General features: G+C 44.4%; 2 protein-coding genes across 2 annotated transcripts in view; both read left to right on the forward strand.

Moving 5' to 3' along the window:
- The window catches only part of celsr3 (cadherin, EGF LAG seven-pass G-type receptor 3), a gene marked incomplete at its 3' end in the record, with an annotated part of 317,293 nt that overhangs the window by 94,992 nt on the left and 195,161 nt on the right, over positions 1–27,140 (forward strand). The gene's annotated exons all lie outside the window — the stretch shown is intronic.
- Positions 25,484–27,140, forward strand: part of sema3h (sema domain, immunoglobulin domain (Ig), short basic domain, secreted, (semaphorin) 3H) — a gene marked incomplete at both ends in the record, with an annotated part of 35,112 nt that continues 33,455 nt past the window's right edge. Inside the window, one exon of the mRNA XM_080534115.1 lies at positions 25,484–25,583. Within this exon, the coding sequence (XP_080390241.1) occupies positions 25,484–25,583 (100 nt within the window). The remainder of the gene's footprint in view (positions 25,584–27,140) is intronic.

The following is a 27,140-nucleotide window of genomic DNA, read 5'->3' on the forward strand; positions in this document are numbered from 1 at the left end:
CCACTTGGAGCTTTGGCCTTGGCCCTCCTCCTTCTCCTCCTCCTCACGTTTCTCTGTTTCCTCTTCGCTGCTGTTCGCTGCTGCTGCTCCCTCGGCCTCACTGCCCTCATCCTCTGCCGCCTCGGTCATCTTGGTGATCATGGCGCTGACCACGTCATCGGCATCGCTGATGAACGTTCCTCCGTCCCGGTTAAATGTCATTCTTGATATATAGCTTGATATATCACCTAAGGCTGACCTTCGAAGCTTTTTTTAATAATCAAAGCTTCGGGGCCGAGATCCGATTTTTTTTATTTTTTTTATTTTATATATATATATACCGTATTTTCCGGACTATAAGTCGCACCCGAGTATAAGTCGCAGCAGGCCAAAAACGGGTCATGAAGAGGAAAAAACCACATATAAGTCGCACTGGACTATAAGTCGCATTTATTTACCGTAGAAATTTATTTCTCAAAAACATTCAGTTATTCAATTACACAATAGCACACAGAACAACAGGCTCAGGCTGAATACCGGTGTCCGGTATGTGATGAATACAAAAATAAATAATAAAGGTGCAACAGAATATTTAATAAATAAAAATATTAACACATTAATAAAGAACATACCTGGGAGGCTGAATAGGCTAAGCACTCTATATAAATACAGTGATTTCCTGACAGTTCCTGAACACTCTATTTAAACACAGTGATTTCCTGACAGTTCCTGAACACTCTATTTAAACACAGTGATTTCCTGACAGTTCCTGAACACTCTATTTAAACACAGTGATTTCCTGACAGTTCCTGAACACTCTATTTAAACACAGTGATTTCCTGACAGTTCCTGAACACTCTATTTAAACACAGTGATTTCCTGACAGTTCCTGAACACTCTATTTAAACACAGTGATTTCCTGACAGTTCCTGAACACTCTATTTAAATACAGTGATTTCCTGACAGTTCCTGAACACTCTATTTAAATACAGTGATTTCCTGACAGTTAAATACTGTGTCTTCAGATTGTTTACTCACCATTCCACAATCTGGAATGTTCCTAAGTCAGTTATAGTGAACACTACAACTTCACTATAGTTCTTTACTTCACCAATCGGTACAATTGGTTGTAAAGTCGCTATGGAATAAGGCCTACGGTATGCTAAATGCCCAAAAATGTAATGTGTCCGGTATGTTAACGTACCGTAACACAACAGTTATTCAACCACCGTACATATTATAGCACACAGAACAACAGGCTCAATAGGTGTCCGGTATGTTAACGTAACACATGAATGAATAAAGATGAACACATTAATAAAGAACATAGGACTACCTGGGAGGCTGAATAGGCGAAAACGGACATAACAAGCCAGCGAGTCCAACAAGCAAGTTCTCACGATCTCATTCCACATCACTGAATCCATTGAATTCGTCATCCTCTGTGTCACTTCTGAACAACTCTGCCAACTCCGGAGGAAGATGAAGCGCCGTCTCCTCTTCTGCAGGGCTGTCGTCAGACTCAGCATCAGTTCCAGTTATTCCGGCCTTTCTGAATCCCGACAGGATGGTTCCGGTTGTCACTGAAGTCCACGCTTTGTCGATCCATCCAAGGACTTGCTGGAAAGTTGCATGGCGCATCCTTCCAGTTGCCGTGAAGCTGTGCTCTCCATCCACCATCCACTCCTCCCACTGGCGACGCAAGACTGCCTTAAAGCTCCGGTTCACTGAGATGTCGAGTGGCTGGAGTACTTTGGTTAAACCTCCAGGAATGATGACAGGTATGGAGTTGCAAGCTTTTATTTTTTCTTTGCACTGTGGCGTTATGTGTGCTCGCATACTGTCCATCACAAGCAGGGCTTTGCGTGTTTTAAAGAAACCATCAGGACGCTTAGTGTAGCACTTTGTAAGCCACACGTTCATCATTTGTTGATCCATCCACCCTTTCTCATTCACGGCCACGACAATTGTGGGGGGGAATTCCTCTTTTGGCATGGTTTTCCGTTTGAAAATGACCATCGGTGGCAATTTCGATCCATCTCCACAACATGCCAGCACCACTGTGAAGTGTGATTTCTCATGACCAGTTGTCACGATATTTACACTTTTCACCCCTTTCTCTGCGACACTTCGGCCCATGGGGATGTCAAACGTGAGCGGGACCTCGTCCATGTTAATGATGTGATCCGGTGACACGTTGTGTTCAGTTACCTGCTCTTTTACAAACTCACGGAAACCGTCCATCTTGGCTTGGAAGTCTGCCGGTAGTTTCTGACACACCGTTGTCCGCGCTCTGATAGAGAGGCGGTTACGTTGCATGAATCGGTAACACCAAGAAGGCCCGCCTGCAAAGTCATTTATATCCATCTCCTTGGCCACTGCCAGGGCGTGGAGACGTAACTGCACCGTTGACAAGCCTCTCCCGGCAGCACGTTGTTCAAGCACCCATCTGTGGACTCGTTCCTCCATCTCTGGCCATCGTGCTTTCAGTCCGCGATTGGCTTTCTTAGTTTTCTTCATGGCAGTGAGTGTAACCTCTGCTTTTCGCCAGTCCCTCACAAGTTTCTCACTCACTCCAAACTTCCTTTCTGTTGCTCGATTACCGTTTTCGGCTGCATATTTTACGAGTTGCAGTTTGTAATCTGCAGAATACGACTTTCTCTTTGACTGCATTTTGTTTGTGTGTGTCATCAGCTGTCTTTTTCAGTGGTAGGCCTACTCGTTGTCACACACCTAGAGCGCCCTCTCGTGGTTGGAGACGGTAATGTTTACTCCTTGGTTCATGTCAGTCAGAGATTACCGTATGACAGTTCATGTCAGTCAGAGATTATGAATTATTGATATATAAGTCGCACCTGACTATAAGTCGCAGGACCAGCCAAAGTATGAAAAAAACCGCGACTTATAGTCCGGAAAATACGGTATATACAGTATATATATATATTTTTTTTTTTTTCTATCTTATGTTGTGGGACTTGTAAAAGTTAAACTTCCCCGGCGCTGTTACAGTTGTCCATCAACCGCGCATTCAGTCCAGCTCGCCCGGCTCTCCGTTGGTCTGTATGGAGCCAGTGGATGTAACACGCTGGTCGTAAAAGCCCTGAGCGCTTTGCGGGGACTCGAAGAAGTGTTCCTCGTTTTTGTACGAGACTTGGAGACGGGCTGGATGTAGAGCGTGCGCACCGGAGCAAAATATGGCAGGGGACTTTTTTAATGGGTAAAACATTTTATGATAGATATCACCATGAAACTTCCCCAGTTGATTACTTACATTGACAATACTTTTTAGTATTACAAGTTTTCAGAAATGTTAGTTTAAAATGTGTGTTAGCCTACGTTCTGTATGGGAGTGGACCTGAATGCAGGACACTGAGGCAGAGGCAGATGAAAGGTCAAACCCATGGACAGTTACATTTAGCCCACAAGGCAGTGAAAGGTGTAGGTGTATGGAGTCCTGTGGTTGGTGTGGGAAGCCCACAAGGCAGTGAAAGGTGTAGGTGTATGGAGTCCTGTGGTTGGTGTGGGAAGCCCTGGGGCAGTGGTGCACAGCAGACCAGGGGAGGTGAAGGTCCTGTGGACAGAGTAGAATACACAGTAAGGCAGGAGTGCAACCACAGACAGAGATCACAATATGAAACACTAGGAATACATTACCATGGGATGAAGCGGAGGTGGGAGTGTATTTCAGGTGGGAGTGTATTTCCAGGTGTGGTATTTCTTACACAAACATAAAACTAACACTTTGGACATCCATAGAGCTAAAGCAAGTGCTATAACAGGGGAGGCTCACACACGTTTGATACCATTCCACGCGTTGCAATTGCTCCCATCCTCCGATTTCTCCCCTTTAAGAAATAATTCAGCAAAACACAATATGATCATCCACATTTTAAACCGCATTAAAATATATCTCTAAACAAAGAAATCTAAAAACTTTCATTCGAAATATCATTCAGATGTTATGTGTAAAAAATGACAACGTAATGACATAACATAATAAGCATGTAGTAAAGTTGTCTGGGAACCTGTTTTTATTGTTGCTTCATATAGAGATTAGTCAAAAATACAGCATCTTTTGTTCAGCCAACATGTCCATCTTTTAATAAAACTTTCCATGACATGTTAAAAATGTCCGTTAGAAGAAACTTGGCCACTGACTCTTTGATACTATGAACAAATCATTTTAAATAACTCAAAACAGTTGAAATATATAAAAGGACTAAAATGAGACATGCGCTACACGCTAATGGGCTAGTCTCAGTCGGACCACCATAAAATGTGTACGTGTACTCATAATATGTCTAACAAACAAAAGGATGGCAGCAGAGTTGCTGTTTGTGGTCATCTTATTCACATTCACCTAGGATTATATTTCAGCAAGATTATCTTGAGTTGCAAACATTGTTCGAGCGATGCGTCAAGAAAGGCAGCTCAACAGCTCAAAGGTCACCCGTTCTCCTTGTTGACTGTTACTGTTCCTCTTCTTCTTCTTTTAAATTTGAATGGCGGTTTGCGACCAACTTGAGGCGCATTGCCGCCACCTACCGGATTGTTTTTGGACGGTATATTTGACAGGGAAAACTTAAAAGTGAAAGAAATAAACAAAATTGGGCCGGGGGGGGGGGGGGTGTTAAATCTTGTCCATCAACCCAGTATCTTTCAAATACTGAATTACCTGTTTGTCCATTTTGATTGCACTTCCTAATATCTTATTAATATCTTAATTAATATATTAATATCTTATTAATATCTTAATATTACTACTAGCATTGCTAGTGCTAGCAGTAACGTTAGCTTCTTCGGTGCTAACGGGAGCCTCACTTGTTTTTTGAAATTGTTCGAACAAACCTCTAAGCGAGGCCCTGAAGCCTTCCTTTCTTTTCTTTTTATTTCTTTTTTCAGCACCCGATTAAAATGTTCTTCCTCGGTCTCGTTCGGCATTTTGTACCTTGCACTAAGCAGTCACTATGCACAACAAGTGTCAACGCGCGCCCAAAATTCACGTTTCACGTAAGGTGTCAGGGGGAAATAACTTTTTTTTTTATAAGGACTGTTGCTAAGAATCTCCCTGTCCTCACAGTCTACAGGTATGCTAGATGTTAGATATATGATTGACTATGATTATCACATGTGTAAACATTTAGAAATGTATTTAAGGCAAAAATAATAATATGGTCCCTTGCCTGGCGCTTTGGAGTTTTTTATTTTATTTTTTACCCTGCCTCACGCGAGGCCCTCCAAAGCGCGAGGCCCTGTGCCACCGCCCCAGCTAGCCCCCCCTTAAAGCGGCCCTGTGTGCAGGTCCACCTGCCCCATCTGAAGCCAATCCTAGTATGCTGTTTCTACAGACCTCCCAGTGCAGATGCTGCATATGTAAATGATCTATGTGATATGTTCGACAGGATATCAGTAGGGATGCTCCGATCTGGATTTTTGGGGCCGATACCGATCACCGATTTGTTTCCTCAAGATCAACCGATACCGATACCGATACCGATTTTTTTAAAAATACATAACTGACTGGATAGCCTAAGTATTTTTTGCTTTTTAGACAAAAGTTTTGATCCATTAGGCACCAAGCAAACGCAGACCCATTTTTATGGCATAGTAAAGGTCTGGCCTATCACCCAGTTAGGGCCTGAAGCCCAAGTCAGTCGATATGGCTGTATAAAAGACATCATAAACGTGGCCTTCATGGTTTACATACTGTTACGTCCTCCTATGTTTTCTGTTCAGTTATCTGTCTTCCCCAGGAAAAAAAAAAAAAAAAAAAAAAAGCGGTTTTTGCGATCGGCCATTTTTGCCGATCACCGATCGAGTCATTTGGAGTGAAATCGGCCGATTTAAATCGGTGGCCGATAAATCGGAGCATCCCTAGATATCAGATGAAAATCGAGAAATCTTCTTACTTGGAGATATGAATGTTGATTGGTTGGGACAGTCAAGTCCAAATAAGAATAGGGTTCTATCTATACTGAATTCATGTAATCTATCCCAAATTGTCTATCTTCCCACTAGGATATGTATAGGCAAGGATGGCAGAATCGCATCTACATGCATTGATCATATTTACACGAATGTGCCAGGCAAATGTTCAAAGGCAGTTTCGGTCCCTGTAGGTTTCAGTGACCACAACATCATAGCGGTCGCGAGGACAACAAAGGTTCCCAAACCTAAAGCTACAATTATTGTTTCACGCTCATATAAGAATTTTAGTTTAGAAGATTTTATGAATGAAATGTCAGGTATAAACTGGAACAAGGTTTGTAGTGAAGATGACCCTGAGGCCGCACTCAACTTATTTATGCTGAGATACATGTGTGTAGCAGATAAACATGCACCTTTAAAAAAGTTCACAGTGAAAAACAAGTCTGCCCCATGGATAGATAGTAGCCTAAGAAGGATGATGAAGGAGAGAGACTTGGCTAAAAAACTTTTAGTGAGTTCCAGTTCTATGGACAATAGGAAAAAGTACTGCGCTTTACGAAATCATGTTACAAAGTTGAACAAGGTGAAAAAGAGGGAGTACTTCAAACTAAAGTTATATGATGCAAGACATGAAGGTAAATACCTATGGAATGTTTTAAATGAAATCGTGGGTAGGAAAAAGTCCAATGTCCTTACACCTGTAGTTGAATCAAATGATATTGTACTAACCAAACCATGTGATATTGCTAACCATTTTAATGACTTTCATGTGGATAAGATAACCAAGCTCAGGGAGAGTACGCAAGTCTCAAAGAACACAATATCTCTGGACATCATTAAGAGCATCATTATGAAAGACAAATGCTGTAAATTTGAATTTGAACAGGTTGAAGTTGGTAAGATTGAAAGTCTCCTCCATGCTCTTCCTGGAAGTAAGTTAGCTGGCACTGACAACATGGATAGCAAATTGTTACAGATGACGGCTAGCATTATAGCTATTCCTGTCTGTCATATCATAAATAGATGTTTACAAGAGGGACGATGTCCAAAGATATGGAAAGAGGCCAAGGTTACACCCATACCAAAAGATACCAAATCAGTCTTCAATGAAGGAAACTCCAGACCTATAAGCATCTTGCCTGTATTATGCAAAATAATGGAGAGGTGTGTTTTTGTGCAGATTAAGGATTATTTTCAGGTCAACGGACTGGCAACTGAGTCACAACATGCATATAGAGATGGCTATTCTACGTCCACTGCTCTGATACAGATGACGGATGCCTGGCTCGGAGCCATTGATAACACCATGTTGGTTGGAGCTGTATTTTTGGACTTCAGTGCTGCATTCGATGTGTTAGACCATTCTCTTCTGCTTGAGAAACTTGAATGTTATGGTTTCAACCCTCTGGCTCTGATGTGGATGCGGAGCTATCTGTCCTCCAGGTCACAGCAGGTGTATTGGAATGGCAGTCTGTCCAAGAGCAGGAGTCTGGAGTGTTGGGTTCCACAGGGAAGTTCCCTGTTCTGCTCTACTCTGCTCTACTCTGCTCTACTCTGTCTTCACCAATGACCTGCCATGGGCCACTCAGCAGGCCAAATTGGTTCAATACGCAGACGATTCCACCTTACATTATGCTGCACAGTCATGCAAGCAGCTAAATTAGGTCCTGAGTAGTGAACTTAAGATAGTAAATGACTGGATAGTATTGAACAGACTTGTCCTAAATATCTCTAAGACATATGTGTTTGGGTCAAGGCTCAGGTTGGCTTGCAACCCAAAGCTCATCTTGGGTTTATGTAACTCAACCGTTGAACAAGCGGATAGTGCTAAGCTCCTGGGGGTGACGCTAGATGGTTCTCTAGCTTGGAAGAAGCACATCAATAACACTGTGTCAAAGATGGGTAGAGCTATCGGCATTTCCAGGAAATGTGCATCCCTTGTAGATCGTCCTGTTTTACGTCAGATTGTGCAGAGTTTAGTATTGTGTCATCTTGATTATTGCTCTCCAGTCTGGTCTTCGGCTGCCAGAGGTGAGATTAGGAGGCTCCAGGTGGCCCAGAACAGGGCCGCGCGGTTGGTTCTGGGTTGCTCAGTCCGAACTAATGTGAACAGCATGCATGTTGATCTCTCCTGGCTTACAGTGGAGAACAGGCTATCTTTGAACTCACTCGTGTTGTTGAAGACTGTTGAGTTGAGTAAAAATCCATCTTTTTTGTGTAAACAGCTAGTCCACAGAAAAAGTATACAGGACCACAACACAAGAGGTGCCAGAAATGGTCAGCTGGTACTTCCTCGGCCTAGAACAAATGCATTAAAACTGTCATTTATTTATAGGTCAATAGCTTTCTGAAACAACCTGCCTAGGAACCTCCACACCACCCACAGTAAATTGTGTTTTAAAACCAAACTTAAATCTTATTTTCTAAAAGGAGGTTAGATGTATTTGTATATTTATGTATTTTGTTTTGATCATGTTTTTGTTGGCCCTGTTATGTCGGTTCTTTTTATACTTTTTTTACTTTTTTAATACTTTTTAAAAATACTTTTATACTCTTATTTTTACTTTATTTACTTTATTATATACTTATATTTATATATATTTATATTTATTTATATATATTTATATATTTATATTATATTATATACTTATATTTACTTTATTTACTTATATTTTTTCTTTATTTACTTTATATATATTTATGTATATATTTATATTATATACTTATATTTACTTTATTTACTTTTATACTCTTATTTTTATTTTATATTCTTTTATACTTTTTTAATACTTATTTTTACTTTTTATACTTTCTTTTTTTTTTTACACTTTTGTATTTTCTTTTTCATCTATCACTTAGTTTGGTAGTTATATTCATTGCACAATGCTGAATTATGTATAATTTTTGTAGTACAGACTGATTCTATGATTGTTACTTATGTGTTTTATGTGTGGACCCCAGGAAGACTAGCTAGTTGCTACGGCACTAGCTAATGGGGATCCTTAATAAAATATCAAAAAATATATAATATTGTTAATAATGTTCATGTCATATCTTAGCTTGTTTATATCATCTTGTTCTTATAAATAACTTATATTGCTATAAAAAACCTGCAGCCTCCTGTACTGATTTTTCCCTTCTCTTGTGGGCTCTTTCAATGTTTCGTATGTTGGCATACTGCATATACATTAGGGATGCAACCTCAGCAAATATGTTCAAGTCAAGACTGAAACCCCATCTTTTTAATATTGCCTTTAAATGACTAAATAATGAAATGAAGATTATAAAAACCCATGCTTTTAATATTGCATTTAAGTTACAAAGTAATTAAATTAAGATTATAATGATTAAAGCACTTTCAGCTGAAACGTTTGCAGGAAAAGCGCTATACAAATAAAGTTATTATTATTATTATATAGCATTATCTATGTAGCCAATATTAGCTGGCACATCTGGAATGTAACTGTCTACTAGGTTATATATTTTTTACAGCCCTTTCTGCAATTTGGCTTTCTGCAGTGTGAAGATTCACCCACTGTAGAGAACAATGTACACATTTGGTCCAACTTGCATCTAAAAATGCTATAATATTGTCCGTTCGGTTTGTTAAATGCATACAACACTCCATAATTCATCACAAGTTAATTTTCCCTGCGGTTGCTAGGGTTAACATCCAGTCAGTTGCTAGGGTTAACAGCCAGTGTTTACATTTCGGGGTCCTAATGAAGCCGTACTCGAATTCTGATTGGTTTATCAACTAGAGCGACCAGCAATGTCCCTGAGCAGACAGACGATTAAAAAATAAGTTTGTGAAAATCTCCGTCATAACTACAGCTGCCAACACATTGTTATAGATTTAAGAGAATTACTTAATATCGTATGTAAGAGATCGTGTACTCTGTAGATGGAAAAAGATAAACTTCACGAAAAACGTGTTCGGCCCACCACCTAAAATGCAGATACTCGTTCAAAAGAACTTTATACAGCTTTGATTAAATGCACTCATCAAATGTAGTCATAAAGTATGCCAGCTGATACTTCACTCAATAGTCACCAATTCTAATTCTGGACTACAATTACCGTAATCACATTTCACAAGTAAATGATGTGTATTGCTGCAAAATGAACAATTACATGTATGGGTTAATTTAATCCATGACGATTCGATTCCCTATAGTTTTATTATCATGACATTAATGTCATGGTGATCCCAAGAACACCTCCACATGTGGCCATGTGGGGTTCTCTACCTCCTGCACCACACCCGCCCTTTACCATGACATTGGTAGAGCCGGCGTCTGATCGCAAGGTCAGCCGATCGGCAATTTGAACCCTACATGGCCACATGTCGAGGTGTCCTTGGGCAAGACACTAAACCCCAAAGTGCTCCCAATGAGCGGCAGGTGCCTTGCATGGTAGCTTGCCGCCGTTTATGTGTGAATGAGAGGCCATTGTAAACCTAGCTACAGGCTAAAGTTACAAGCTACAAGCTTTAACATTAAATTGGGATTTCCTTGGCTTTTCAGTTTGTTTTATATTCCCTATATATATGTTATATATTTCCCTTTCAATGCAGCATCAACATTCACTACTTTGACTTTTAACATTATAACTGTTGACTTCATTTAACATCATTAACTAACCTGTGATGAAGTGTTTGCCAGAGACATACACGTATTGACTGGATGGGTCCCACTGCTGACCACCTTCATCCTCTCAGTGGATGGCCTGAAGCCACAGATCTCTTCTTTTACTGTCCTTTGCTTTTTGGGGAAGTAAAGAAAATCGTAAATCTGGATTTTTGTTATTGTTTGCCGTGCAAAACACTACGCAGCAAGCCTTAGGCATGGTGACACTCAATTTTCCAATAAGGCGCCAACAGTTTTAAGCGGTCGCGTGATCGTTCTGGTGACAGAGTGATGACGTAAGACTGCTCTGATGAATCAACCCCTATTTCATTAATGTTCTCCATATAACGACGTCGATCATTGATCGGCAACGACACTATATAATAGTTTGCCTAACTGGCCATCGGATTTGGGCATCTAATATCTAAAAAGCAATACAGCTTTCTTATTTTATCGGATTAAAGCAAAGACCACAAATTTCCATTGACTGCCAGTCAAACTTCTACACTTCTACCACCCAACAGGGGACGTGATCGTTCTGATGACAGGGAGATGACGTATGACTGCTCTGGAGGCAGACTGAAAGGACACACATTGCCTATTTCATTACTTTTCTCCATATAACGACGTCGATCATTGATCGGAAACCACACTATATAATAGTTTGCCTAACTGGCCATCGGATTTGTGCATCTAATATCTAAAAAGCAATACGTTTTTTTTTATTGTATCGGATTAAAGTAGCAAAGACCAGAAATTCCCATTGACCGCCAGTCAAACTTCTACACTTCTATCACCCAAAAAGGGGCGTGGACATTACGGGAGGGGAAAGTACCCGGATGCGTTGCTCTTATGAATGTAAGTAAGTAAGTAAGTAAAAAATATATATAAAGCACCTTTCAAAACAGAGTTACAAAGTGCTGTACAGTGGACATCACATAAAAACAATCAGGTAAAAACAAGTTAGCACAAGGCACATAAGGGCATAAGAGCAATAAAACAACAAGAGATAAAACAAAACAATGACCTATAGAAGTGGGTCAGGTGAAAATATCATAAAATAAAGTGCAAACGAAACAGGTGTGTTTTTAACAAGTTCTTAAAACAATTAATAGATTGAGCATTCTTTATTGACACTGGGAGGGCGTTCCACAGTGTGGGAGCCACTACTACAAAAGCTCGGTCACCCTTGGTTCTGAGGTTGGTCGAGGGTATGACCAGAAGGCCCTTGTCCGAGGACCTGAGAGATCTCACATTGGGCTTTGCCTGTAATAATTCCGAGATATAGAGAGGGGCCAGCCCGTGTAATGCCTTATAAGTTATTAAAAGGATTTTAAAATCAATTCTGGATTTAACGGGTAGCCAGTGAAGAGCGGCCAAAACCGGGGTTATATGAGCTCTGCGATATGTGTTAGTGAGAATTCTGGCAGCTGTGTTTTGTACTAATTGTAGTCGGTTAATAGAAGAGCGGCTGAGGATAGAGTAGAGTCCGTACAGTACAGTAGTCTAGACGTGAGGAGATAAATGCGTGCATGATTTTTTCGAGGTCTTGAGAAGTAAGGATTGGTTTGATTTTTGCGATATTGCGAAGATGGTAGAAACAAGACTGTGTGACCTTTTTTACATGGTATTCAAAATTCAAGTGGCTATCAAAAAAGACTCCCAGATTTTTGGCGGTGTTACTTACATTGGATGCCAATGAACCGAGGGACCGCCGAATTTCATTCGAGGTACTCTCAGGGCCTATAACTAGTATCTCAGTTTTATCTGCATTTAACTGTAGGAAGTTTTGTGCCATCCAATTATTTATTCCAGCAATACAGTCATGTAAGATGGTGAGTTTGCTGAGATCACTTGGTTTAAAAGAAACATATAATTGCGTATCATCTGCATAACAGTGATAGGATATGCCATCAAAACTATTAATAAGAGCACCAAGGGGTAACATGTAGAGGGAGAACAGGATTGGACCAAGGATTGAACCCTGGGGGACCCCACAGGCCAAGGGAGATGTGGAGGAGACATAGCTGTCGATAGCGACAGCCACACTTCTCCCTGACAGATAGGACAAAAACCATTTCAGAGCTACCCCATCTAAACCCACCCACTGTTGGAGCCTATTTAAAAGGATGTCGTGGTCAATAGTGTCAAATGCTGCGCTTAGGTCAAGCAGCAGCAGCACTGAGCACTCTCCGACATCAGCCCTCATAATGATGTCACTCGACACTCTAAGAAGTGCAGTCTCGGTGCTGTGCTTCTGACGGAAGCCAGACTGAAATGTATCAAACAACTTGTTATTGTCAAGAAATTTTTAATGTTGGTTACAAACAACTTTTTCCAGGACCTTCGAAATGAATGGGAGTTTGGAGATTGGCCGGTAATTACTGTGGACTAGAGGATCAAGGCCTGTTTTTTTCAGGAGAGGTTGGATGATGGCATGTTTGAAATGATCAGGCACACACCCAGAGGATATGGAACTGTTAATAATAGACAAAATATAGGGACTGAGGCTATTGAAGACAGCTTTTAAAAGTGAGGTTGGGATAGTGTCAACAGGACTAGAGGAGGGGTTCATGAGTGAGATAATTGGGGTAAGATCATCTAAGGAGATAATGTTGAACTGGCGTAACGAGGGAGCTGGAGGAGGCTGGTCGACAATGATGATGTTTGGAGGTGTTATCTTGGATCTTATATTGTTAACTTTATCTAGAAAAAATGATAAGAATAGTTCACAGTCATTATCAGAGTAGACAGGAACTGGGGGAGGAGGTGGATTAACCAGGGTGTTTATAACTGCAAAAAGAGCTTTAGGCTTATTCTTATTAAGGTGGATCAGGTTGGAGAAGTATATGGTTCTTGCATCCTCGACTTTTAGGTTGAAAGAGGTGAGGAGTTCCTTCATGTGAATGAAGTGAACTGTCCCCTTAGTCTTCTTCCACCGCCGCTCAACTATTCTGCACTCTCTTTTTAGGTTGCGGATGTCATCATTTATCCATGGGGATGAGTTAGCTGCACTGAGACATTTCTTTTTTGTTCTGAGGGGGGCAACTAATTCTAGGGCAGACAAACAGAGGTGATTAAAATGGTGGACCAGGCCATTTGTGTCAGTTGACACTGTCACATCATTACTGAGGACTGCGAAGGCAGAGGAACATTTGAGAGCAGAGGAGCTGTTGAGTGTACGGGAGCTGACTGACCGTTTGCTTGGTAGGGACTCAGCGATAAAATCAATATTAAAAGTAATATATTTGTGGTCAGAAATAAAAAACTCACCTATACATAGCTTATTGATGTTCAAGCCCAGTGTAAAAATCAAATCCAGCGTGTGGCCCCGGTCATGGGTCGGTCCAGAAACATGCTGAGTCAAATTCAGTGATTGGGTAAAACTAATGAACTAATTCGCGAAGTTGTCAGAGGCATTATCAATATGCGCATTAAAATCTCCAGCCAGCACCAGGTTGTCGACTTTCATCACAACAGATGATAAAAACTCAGGAAATTCTGTTAAAAACTCACTTTTTGACTTTTCTGGTGGGCGATAACATAGCAAAGTAAAAAGAGGGTTAGCTGATCCTATTCTAAGCAGCAGCGCTTCAAAAGTTCTAAAATTACCAATGTCTACAGAGCGGCAAGCAAACTTTTTGGAGAAGATAACGGCTAAACCACCTGCACGGCCAGACATCCTAGGAGAACTGATAACACTACATGCGGCAGGACAGAGCTTATTTATAGTGATGTTGTCATTGTTTTTCAGCCAGGTCTCTGTTAAAAATAGAAAATCAAGCTCATGGGATTTAAAAAAGTCCCTTATAATATAGGGCTTGTTGTTCACTGACCTAGCATTAATTAATGCCATCTTAAATGGTAAAGACTTAGTCCGAGGAGCTGTAGGTAGACAAGGAATGTGAGTGAGGTTTGATGGAATGACTGTGCGAGGGGTGAAGTTGTTGAGTGAAAGGTGTCTGGTCCTAATAAGAACAGGGATGGTCAGAGGACAGGAAAGAGATATAGAGTTAGCATGACCCAATGGGAGATGCTTGAGATGAATGCAGTGTAAAGCTATGGTGGGATCATGCTGTGGTGCATGTCATTTACAGCTGAAAGCGATGTAATTAATAAATTGAATGCTTTGTACCTTTTAGATTGAGGTGCAGGCCATCGGGTTTATACAGGTGGTTTCTGGTCCAGAACATGTCGAAATTGCTAATGAAGTCTGCTGATGTGGCCTGACAGAAGGCTTTTAGCCATTCGTGCAGGCTCACAAGTCTACTAAAATGTTCAGGACTCTTTGAGGGGGCTGGGATGGGGCCAGAGAACACACAAGTTTTGCCCAGGCTTTGTACAGTGGTGGCTAATGACTCGAGATCTTCCCTGAGTTTAACCGAGAGTCTGTTCAGCACATCATTAGAGCCAACGTGAAAAATCAGGATATGTGCTGTGGGATGAAGGTCTAAGACAACAGGGAACAGCTCTATGAGATCAGTGACTTTACCACCTGGAAGACAATATGTGATGGCGCCAGGGATCATAACTGCTCTAATTATAGAATCACCCATAATAATTGTCCTTGCATCCTCCCTTATCAACAGAGAGTTTGGACCATAGTGGATTGCCCTCGGCAATACTGGTCACGGTGGCATTGGTGGCAGTGGAGACAGACTCTGTGGCTGGGGTTTCGGACATTGCGTCGGTGACGTCATGGTTCGCCGCATCTGTGTCCAGCACGTCGTTGGGTAGACGACCATTAACCTTGCGGACAGCAGGAACAGGCACCGGAGAGTCGACAGGGATTCCCTTGCTGATGATGACGTCGATAGAGTTGGTGACGTCACGATTGGACACACCTGTGTCCGAAACTCCGTTGGGCAGTGGGGAAGAGAGCTGCAGGCTAGGAGTGGAAACAGTCTCGGACAGAGGGACAAAAGGAGGTGAGGGGGTAAACCGTCGTGAACGTTTACGGTGGATTACCGGGGACGAGGGACAGGAACGCTTCCTATTGGGTTTGGAGCGGACCTGTTGCTTGTGGTCGGCTAGCGGGCGAGGGACTGGTAACAGCCCGTTAGCCACACACTTAGTCCTTGGGCCAAACCCCCAAATTGAACCTCCGGAAAACCGCAAAAATTAGGCATTCATCGGTAGGGGGTAGGTGCGGTAAAGTTACCATAGCTCATCGTAGGAATCATTGATCGACTCGGGGTTGGTCTCTACGTGTTTAGGAGACTCAGGCGCATAAAGAACAGGAAAAGCCTCATGTCTCTATCAAAACCACACCACAGCTAGGCGCGAATCATACGAAGGGGAGCAAGATATGGCAGGGGACTTTTCTAGGCAAAACTCCGGTTTTGAAAAAAGCACTCCGTACCTTTACGAGGTGATAACTACTAATAAGCTGCCAATCCAAAAGGTCTATCATATCAAAACATAATCTAGGGATGTATAGGAATAAGAAAATCACATCTAGGATTTGCCCAGAATTTGGTAGTGAAAAATGGTTTGGCCCAAGGACTAACTCCAATGTGGCAGGTGTTAGCGTCCCGTTAGCCAAAGCTAGCGCGCTGCTAGCCGCCGGCTCCGAGGATGCCTGAGGCTCAGGAAAAAGAGCCAGTGGAGAGAAGAAATTGTCCAGTGGGATAGGGCTGTCGGGGCCTCCCGGAGAGAACCAGGGGATGGAACGCTTTCTCCCGTTCCTCACAACCGACACCCAGGATGGACCCGGAGTGGGACTGGAACAGCGGGGTCCATTTGGATCCAGTTTGTCCAGCCTGGATTGAACCGCCGTCTTCCTTCGGAGGACATCCTTCAGTACTCCCTCGATGGTATGGAGCTCGGACCTTAAGATGTCCAGTTCGGATTCCTCTGGGGTAAGTGGAGGCATCTTTTTACAGGTACACATCGTTCAGGTTGATATTTAGACCACCAAGAAATCAACCTTACGATCATCCAGTATGTCGAGGAGTAGTAGTCCCCTGTTGGTTAGCGAGCGGGTGTTCTAACAGGGATCCAACGACCGTCGAACAGGTAAAAGTTTGTTGTCCAAGCAAGAACACACCGAATTAAAACAGCAATCAGGCTTCTAGTTTATCTCAGTATATTGAGTTTGTATTACTGTTCATTTGCATCGACAGTAAAATAGTTAAAAGAGTAGTACAATCCATAAAAGATCTGGAATCGGTGAAACAAAGTGTGCGTGCGTGCAACACAGTGTCTGTCTCATGAGAGGACCAGCACAGGATGACACTGTGCTGACACTGTGCTGCTCCTAGCCTTTGTTCTTCTCTCTCCTAGTGTTTCAGTTGTGCTTAGGGACTGGTCATGTCAGTAACTGACTGATGTGCTTAGGGACTGGTCATGTCAGTAACTGACTGATGTGTGTTGTTTCGATGTAGTGAACTACTTTCTCAAAGTAGCTTTAATTTGACAAACTATAGGTAGCTTTAACTTCTTCCCTTGTAAAGTAATTGCTAACTTACTTTTAAGAAAAAGACGCTTCCCCAACACTGTCTCATCCACCACTCATGTTACCCATTCTAGTGGTCCCGACATTACGTGGTTGTCATTAAAGTGATTGTTGGAGAAGAAGCATCATTAATTAATGGGCTACACAAGTGACCTGATTCCCAAGTTATGGAGCTCTGTTGCCAAGTCAATGCCCTCCTCAGTGTTATATTCCATTTACATTACATTTTTGGCATTTAGACGCCTTCATCCAAAGCGATGTACAACAAATACATTTGTCTAACTAAGTGAATCATCTATCCATCAGTCATCATAAGAAAAAGTAATCTACACGAACCAACATACAGGCATTGTGGTGGTAACTGTCTGTGAACCTATCATTGTTATTAAATGCCAGTGCAACAATAGATCACATTCCATTCCTGCTAGGACAGGCTAGTACTGTCTCGGGTTGGGCACTGTGACAGCTAATAATAATTTCAGTTGAAAAAAATGACCAATAAAATGTATCGTTTCCACTTGTCTGAGCCGTAAAGCTCCCAGGCCTTAGCCAATCCTCTGGCCAGCCCTGCCAGAGGGTCATTGTCCGGGACACGCTGGCTCTCGTCCAACCGGCCGGCCTGCTTCAGGACATGACTGAATAGAGAGAGAGTTTACTTCACCTTTATTGGTTCAGGAAGTCCTGACTCCCATTGAATTCAAAATACCTCTTTCTCAAACATAGTAGCATACTTTTTCCAATAACAGCTACACCATAACAGACAGGTATATGTCCTCAATATGAAATCATTGTCCTATTTCTCTTAACATTAATTCGATCAAATTCATTCAACTTCACACTTGTTGTGTGGAAAGGTAGGCTACAAACAAGTCGTCAACAACAACAACAACAACAACAACTGTAATTTGGACAACAATTGTGTCCAAATTACAATGGACAAAATGCTAGCTGTATGAATGTACCGGTGGACATCTGGAAAATGTGTGGTAATGCTACAGGAACCGGCAGCGATGGTGTTGATCTCTATCTGCTTCAGGGATGCCCGTCCGCCCTCTCTCTGGTCCACCATGTAGTCAGAGCGGTTCAGACCCAGGAATATGGACTGAAATCACACCTCAAATCAGCTGATTGTAACAATAAATAACTATATCCATATTTGGCCACATTATAAAACACAAGCGGCAACTTCAAGCGTCTGTCCAGCCCCAACATAAGCCAATGAAAGCTGTTCTTGAAGGCAGGAGGAGCAATCTTGAGACAGTTGACCCTTTGTGGGGCGGATATACAATGACTTGACAAAATACGTTTCAGGCCATCATTTTTGGCCCACAAAACTGAGGAGAAACAAGATTTGCCACCATAATGTGATTAGATTGACTATCTGCTGCTTTGCTGTGGCTAAATGCTAAATGGGATGCTTGAGACGGCACCCCATTGAAGTTGAGATTTTAAACCGTTAGTTTTTTACAGTCGCTAAATCACAGTGTTCAATACTGAAGTCACAGAGTCACAACTCTTCATACAGTCAGCGAAGCAGAAGTCCATGTGGACCAAACTGTGACTCTTACTCTGTGATTTTTACATTGATTTCACACAAAATGCATTCAATGACCACGTTCTCCAAAATCCATAACACTTCTCTCATTCAAACTCCCCCACCTGCAAAACTCTATGTATTTGCAACACATTTTTCCAATGTTACTGTAACACACTGTGTTCAAAACTGTGAAGAACACATTCACAACAGAATGTGTAAGAGTCTCTAGGCACAGAGGGAGGTCGACACAGAGGAACAGTTGCAGAATCGTTTTTTATTGACTACAGCACGGCTCAGCAACGTCACTGACGTTCTGAGCCCGTTGTTCAAACTAATAAAGAATAGATACCGGTAATAAGTCCCGCGTGTGTAAGACGATCAACTTCTCCAGAATTGATTTAATTGAGTCGTCACTTTCAAGCGAGTTCGTTTAATCTCAACGAGACGTCCTTGATATAACTTCTTAAGATAAAATGATCCAATCAAATATTCGGCACCACTACTGAACTGTTCTTTAAGAGAATATTTATTCGAGCACATCAGCAAGCAATAGCATCTGCAAACAATAGCATTTCATTCCATGGAAAGGGGTCCTATCTAGCTTCACCTCCGCAGACCAGAATAGCTGGTTAACTGCAGAAGCTTCACCGGACAAGAGCCCCGTTTCGCCTTGGTCCATAGTCTTTATACATTTTCCTTAACATTTAGGGATGGGCTGTCCCTCTGGTAGGTTTTATGGTAAGCATCTGTTTTATATCGGTATGTGGCTTTCGACTTCTTTCGGTGTCCGTGCGAGTGTGTTATCTTCTTCTTCTGACCCCCCGGTCGTTTGTCATGGTGAGAGTGTTGTCATGGTGAGAGTGTTCGAACACTCTGTCGGCAACGGTATCCTGAGCAGCCTAGTCTTGCGCGACGTTAGATACACACACATTCTAATGTTTTTTAAGGAACCAGTAAGCATATGCACACAGTTATGTTTTTAGGATGCACAGATATTTTGATAGTTATTTTGGGTGTATTCTACATGCGTTCTAAAGCACTAATTGGCCAGTTATTTAATCTTCAAACACATTCCCTCCTGACCAGGTCTGTAGGTCCTATGTCCTTATCAGGATCGCTTGTGTAAACATCACTGTTGCCAGGCCCACAGACTCCCATGACTTGGGATTCGATTAACAAGTTAAAATACAGTATAGAAGAATAGACTTATCATTAATCATTAGTTATGATAGTATAAAATGAGTATAGGAAAATAGAGTATCATAACAGCAGATACAAAATGGTTGTTAGTACATAGGTAAAAGAACGAGCGCCCCAGCAGGTAGTACCGGAGGGCGCCGACCGCCCACCGAATGGCCAGACACTCCTTCTCCACCGTGCTGTACCTGCCCTCCCGCTCCGACAGTTTTCGGCTCAGGTACAGCACCGGACGGTCGAATCCCTCCACCTGCTGGGTCAGCACCGCCCCCAGCCCTCTATCCGACACGTCTGTCTGCAGAGAAAAAGGAATGTTAAAGTTAGGAGCATACAAGACTGTCTCCCCACAGAGGGCGTTCTTAATCCCATCGAACGCTACTTGGCACCGCTCACTCCATTGGACCGGATCCGGGGCCCCCTTCCGGGTGAGGTCGCTAAGGGGGCTGGCCAGCTCCGAGAACCCCGGCACAAACTGCCGGTAGTAGCTGGCCAGTCCCAGGGACCGCCTCACGTCCTTCCGGGTCCTGGGCCGCGGGGCGGCGGCGATCGCAGTGGTTTTGTCCACCTGCGGTCGCACCTCCCCACCGCCCAGGATGTACCCCAGATACCGGATCTCCCCCCGCCCGATCACGCGCTTCGCCGGGTTAGCCGTCAGCCCCGCCTGCCTCAGCGACTGTAGTACCGCAGCCACCCTCTGCATATGCTGCGGCCAGTGGTCCGCATAGATGACAATGTCATCTACGTACGCCGCAGCATACCCAGAGTGCGGCCGCAGAATACGGTCCATCAGCCGCTGAAACGTGGCCGGGGCCCCAAACAACCCGAACGGAAGCGCGGTGAACTGGAATAACCCCCGCGGGGTAGAGAATGCCGTTTTTTCCCGGGATACCGACGATAATGGTATCTGCCAGTACCCCTTCGTGCAATCCAATGTCGTGTAATATTTAGCCGTGCCAAGCCGGTCCAGGAGCTCGTCGACCCGGGGCATAGGGTAGGCATCGAATTTAGACACCGCGTTCACCCGTCTATAGTCCACACAGAACTGTACAGACCCATCGCGCTTTGTCACCAGCACGATGGGGCTGCACCAGTCGCTGTGCGACTCCTCGACCACGCCCAGTTTTAGCATAGAGTCTAATTCCCGGCTCACCACATCTCGTTTGTGAGCCGGCAGCCTGTATGGCCGCGTACGTACAGTAACACCCGGTTGCGTAACTATCTGATGCTCTATGAGGCGAGTACGACCGGGTATAGGGGAGAACACATCTGCGAACCTATGTTGCAATCGATCAACGTCCGCCCGCTGGTTCGCCGAGAGATGGTCGCCTAAGCAGGCCGGGGCGCTAGTACTCGTTTTTGGGACCTCCGGCCCGAACTCATCTTTCTCGGGAAGTAGCGTCACCAGGGAAACAGGGACCACGTCGTTCCATTTTTTAAAGAGATTAATGTGGTATATTTGCGTGCAATCCCCTCTATCCGACCGCACTACCTCGTAGTCTACATCCCCAATTCGGCGTGTGATCACGAACGGCCCTTGCCACTTGGCGAGTAATTTAGAGCTAGACGTGGGCAGTAATACGAGGACTTTGTCTCCCGGTGCGAAATTGCGTAGTCTAGTCCCTCTGTCGTACAGCCGTTTTTGACGCTCCTGGGCCTCGAGCAAATGCTCCCGTGACATAACACCCAGTGCGTGGAGCTTTGCTCGTAGGTCCAGGACGTATTGTATTTCATTCTTACTGTCACTAGACCCTTCCTCCCAGCTTTCTTTAATCAGGTCTAGGACGCCCCGTGGCTTGCGCCCGTATAGGAGCTCAAAGGGGGAAAACCCCGTGGAAGCCTGGGGTACTTCCCGCACTGCGAACAACAGAGGGTCTAACCACTTATGCCAATTACGACTATCTTCGTGAATGAACTTACGGATCATTGACTTAAGCGTCCGATTGAACCGCTCACACAGCCCGTCGGTGGCCGGGTGATATACGCTCGTTCGGACCGCCTTAATGTCTAACAACCCGTAGAGTTCCCTAAGTGTTCGTGACATAAAGTTAGTGCCTTGGTCGGTGAGGATCTCTTTCGGGATCCCCACCCGGGAGATGACCTGGAATAACGCCTGTGCTACACTCTTTGCAGAGATAGTACGAAGCGGTATTGCCTCGGGGTATCGAGTCGCGTAGTCTATGAGGACTAACACGAACCGATAGCCCTGTGAGCAACGTTCAAATGGCCCGATTATATCCATCCCAATCCGATCGAATGGTGCCTCTACCAGGGGGAGGGGGCACAACGGTGCCCTGGGCACGGCCGGGGGATTGACTAATTGGCACTCGCGGCAGGATGCGCACCACAGCCGCACCTCTGCCCGAATCCCCGGCCAATAAAATCGAGCCATTATCCGATTGAGTGTCTTGTCGTAACCTAAGTGGCCTGCCATAGGGTTATAATGCGCCGCCTGGAATATAGCTTCCCGGCGGCTTCTAGGTACCAACAACTGGGTCATTTCCTCGTCCCTGCGAGTGTCACGACTCACTCTATACAGTCTGTCCCTAATCAATACAAAATACGGATGGGCGCGCACAGCGTCTGGCCGTACCAGCACACCATCAACACTGATCACCTGGTCATAGGCGCAGCGTAGAGTGGCGTCGCGAGACTGCTCGAGGGGGAAGTCGGCTACTGGAGGGAACGCAGGCGGCGGATCTGCGGGTGCCGGACCCACCGCCTCCTCCGGCTCCTCGGCAGCATCGGACGCCCTCGCATCAGCGCAGAGCACTGCGCACGCCTCACATTTCCCTATCGGTCGTGCACGCACCCCCGTGGTTTTCCCTAATACCTGCGGAAACCCAGCCCAATTTAAACCCAAAATTAGGGGGTGCATGAGGCTCGGACTAACCGCCGCCTTGACACTATATTTTTTCCCCCCATAACGAATTTCGATGGTGACCACCGGGTACTGGTGACAGTCCCCATGTACACACATTATCCCAACCCGCGATGCCTCTAACAATGCCCCGGGTCGAACCAGGCGCTGGTGGATCATGGTCTGTTCGCAACCAGAATCCAACAGCGCCTGGTGCGTCTCGCGCTGTACCCTTACTGGGATGTAAAACGCCTGTCCTGGACGCGGGGGAGGGGTCGGACTGCCGACGACACGGATTACCTGACCCACCTCCATCTCGGGGCAGTCCCGGCGGAGGTGGCCAGGCTGTCCGCATCGCCAGCATCCCTCCTCTACCGCTCGTGGGGCCGTCTGTGGGGTGGAGGTTGGCCCCCCGTGTGCGTTCCTCCCCCCGGTGGCCCGCCCCATCCTCGGTGCAGGCGTTGGTGGCTCCCGCCGCGGCTCCACCCCAGGCCGTACCCCAGGCCGCGCCCCGCCGGCCCGTCGGCGCAGAGCCGGGGTCGGGGTAGGGCGCGGGACCGGGGCTGGAACCTGCGGTCGGGGCAGGTGGTTGTCGGGGAAGGGGTCGAGAACGGCCTCCGGCTCGTCCCGCACCCCCCTCCTCTGGGCCCGAACCCGGGGACCTCCCCCGGGTGGCTCGGTGCGGTCCAGTAGCTCGCGGAGCATGGCCCGCTGCTCCGCCTGTCCCCGCACCAACTCCGCCGCCATCACCTCCTGCGCCTGTAGCATCCGGGCCAGGTGCGCCACCACCTGGACCGATGAGTCCATGGTCCTCTGGGTGTGTGTGCCGACCCCCTCTCTGTGCCCCACCTTGGGCGCCAGATGTAAGAGTCTCTAGGCACAGAGGGAGGTCGACACAGAGGAACAGTTGCAGAATCGGTTTTTGTGGACTACATTCTCAAAACAGCAGCCTCAGATTGCTTCTTAGTCAGAGTGATAGAGCACGTCCCCATATTCAGCATCAACATCACATAGGAAAGCTTGATATTCTCTGTGGTAGAACCCTCATGCTCTATTTATGTTGATAGTTTTCACAACTGTGTTCATCACATCGTTAAGCTGGACTGCCTTGGCACAGAGGGCTTCTTGGTGGATGATGAGTGTACAGGGTTTTTCCTGGCTCAAAATGAGGCGAAGGTGGTACCAGTGGTGAAGCAGGGCGGTCTGGGGGTCCTTAAACATCAAACTTAATTTCTTGCATTCTGGTGAATTGATATGCACCAATTTGTGCCCTTTCTGCATCAATTTATGGTGGAAATTTCATTATTTATGTAAAGGAAAACACAATATTCAGGCACCAGGTGACCATTCAAAATATAATGTAATATAATGCAATAGATATAAGGCTCTCAGGCATTCTGTACTTTCAAATATGTATTCTCCTTGAGCAGTCAACATCAACTATCAGCTATTTCGCTAGCGAAAACGAAAGCTAACTTATTTGCGAAACAGTGCCCCCGCCACCACGTCGGCGCAATGCCGCAATTGCAGTTAGAAATTACAGAATAATTATATTTTTAGAATTTGTTTTGGGCCAATTAAAAACGGACCATGGGCCGCAGTTGGCCCGCGGGCCGTAGTTTGGACACCCCTGCTCTAGAGAGTCTGGAGTCTGTCGTAAGGAAAGTCTTTATGTCTGTGGGGTGCTGAAATGGGAAAATCGCCGCACACCACACACAATACGATCAAGGCTGTTCAATCCAAGATTTTTATCTTCATGTGTGGGGTCTGTCTCAGATAAGATTTCGGTTAAGATTTTGAAAATCCTTATGTGTGTACCCCACTTTAGCAATCGTAAAAAACTGTAATCGTGTACAAATGATGACTGTCATGTCGCAGCTCATCCACAAGAGAGCAGCAGAGACTCGTTCTGACAGCAGTCGGTGTGCACACCTGCGTAGGAAACGAATCACATCATAAAACAGAACTTTCAAGACTGGCCTTACAAACTTTTAAAACGAATATCTGAACTGATTGTATAGGAACACATGTGTACAGTGTAGGGGCACATTTGGGCAATGTATTGTGTATAATATAATCCTTTGTATTGTGTATTGTCGTATTTTAATATCTCACATTTACTATTTTAAAGTGACTAATCATTTTAAGGCTGATTATTACTCATCCCATTACTCAATATGATTATTACTCATCCCACACTTGTGTGTCTGCCCGTGTGCATGTTTATGTGAAATTACAATGTGTTATGCAACTGACTAAGGGAGAGAGAGAGAGAGAGAGAGAGAGAGAGAGAGAGATGAGTATCCAGATGAAAGGCACACAGCAGCTCTCTCATTCCCACATAAAGTAGGTTTTCCTTAAAAAAAGTGTGTGTGTGTGCGTGGCGTGTGTGTGTGTGTGCGTGTTTGTGTGTGTCTGTGTGTGTGTGTGCGTGTGTGTGTGTGTGTGTGTGTGTGTGTTAGGTGGGGGCGTGTGCAGTGATTTGGGATGTCTTTCCCCCGCCTCCTAGCCTCTACAGAGCACTGCCTGAGAAAGCGAGAGATCAGAGGAGATGAACAGAGTACAGTGAGAGGGAACAAACGAGTGGAGAGGAGAGACTGAAAGACGTGAGATAGGAGATAGAACAGGAGGAAGACTCTAGATATTACCCACTTGAAGAGAGGAGAGAAGAGGAGACAGATCGGATCTCTAGCTGTCAGGCTGAAGCCAAGTGGGAGCCGCCTGTTTTGTTGGACTACATTTCTCTGTTTTTCTCCACTCCTCACACACACATACACACACATACAGAGTGTGTATGCTGCAGCTGCCTCCTGTCTATGGTTCTGTGTGGTGTACTTGGACCTGTGACTGCGTGAGTGTACGAGTGTGTGTGTGTGTGTGTGTGTGTGTGTGAGATGACCATGTGGAGGCTACTGACCCTGGTCGTTCTAGTCCACCTAGGGAGCACTCTGACGGAGGCATGGAGAGCCTCCCAATCCCGGCTGCAGTTCACACACTCAGGTAAGATTTCAACAACAACCCCCCCCTCACTCTTCTCTGCAGTCCAGATGGTAGTTTATACAGTACGTCCATATGCTCGATTATCTTATTGTGTTGTCGGTGGTTTCATGGTCTGCTCCTTCTGTTCCTTCTTTTAAGTGTGTGTGTGTGTGTGTGTGTGTGTGTGTGTGTTTGTGTGTGGGTGGGTGTGTGTGTGTGTGTGTGTATATGCGCACATGTGTGTGTGTGTGTGTGTATGCGCACATGCGTATGTGTGCATGTGTGTCTGTGTCTGTGTGTGTGTGTGTGTGTGACGTTCCTATAGAAGTATTAGGAGTATTATATACTGTAGCTATATGCACCAGAGCAAGGTGTGCTTATGTGTGTAGATATGGATGATTATAGTAGATATGGATGTACTGTATATATTTATGTTGTTTATATTAGTGTGTGTTGTTCCATGGTCGGCAAGAAGGAGATTATTCGAACCATTTACTGTAAACTGAAATCTGTGTTCATGACATGTCTAATAAAGAGACCCATGAGCTGGATTGGGATTGATGGCGCACTGCAAAAAGTCAGCTCAAAAACAAGAAAAAAAAGCAATAAAAAGGGGGAAATAATTAACCCACAGATATCAAAGTACCCACAGATATCTTAAAACTAGTTAGGTCAGACTAAAAACAAGTACAGTTGTCTGGATACAAAGACAAGATTTAAGAATGTCTCAATATGTAGGAAGATGTGCTTAAATTTAGCAAGTGCCATCATATTGAAATAAGGCTATTATGTTTAGGACATCTTACACCAGTAAAGCTACACTAAAAACAATTATATTTGTCTGGATACAAAGAAAAGATTTAAGAATTATTTTCTCAATATGTAAGAAAATATCCTTAAAATTAGCATCCATGCTATTGAAATTAGACAGCGAAAAGACATAATAAAGTATTACCTCAGCGGCGCATGTGTGTGGCGGAACTTTTGCTGGACTTTCTGTCGCGGCCTTTCCATTGCCAACGTGTTTGTCCAGCGGCTCGGCTGGGAGCTTCTACAGCCAGCCCTGTCTTTGTACATTGAGTTTCCCTTCGATAATGGCCGTCAATAATATAATGTTTCATTTCACTTCATTATAAATTGTTCTGGGTTCAGTCTCTGCTGTCATCCGTTATGATGAGTGATTCGAAAATTGAAACGGTTAGAAGCAGAATGCAGTCATGCAACACACACACACACACACACACACACACACACACACACACACACACACACACACACAGACACACACACACACACACACACACACACACACACACACACACACACACAGAGACGCAGAGAGACGCAGAGAGAGAGAGAGATGGGAGGGTAGAGGAAGATAATCATTAGATGTTGATGCTAGAAGAACGCACTAGGATGACGATACATAGAAACAAGTACCTTGTCTTTAAAGGTCGGGTTTCGCAGTCAAGTTTTGGGTTCATTAAAATCTCTTTCTCAAACTGATCTGATGCACAGCCTGCAGTTTTGTTAGTTGTGTACTCTACCTCCCCTTCTCCTGCTCATGCTGTCCCTATT

Source organism: Nansenia antarctica (assembly GCF_963989245.1).
Source record: "Nansenia antarctica genome assembly, chromosome: 6".
NCBI classification, from domain to species: Eukaryota; Metazoa; Chordata; class Actinopteri; order Argentiniformes; family Microstomatidae; genus Nansenia; species Nansenia antarctica.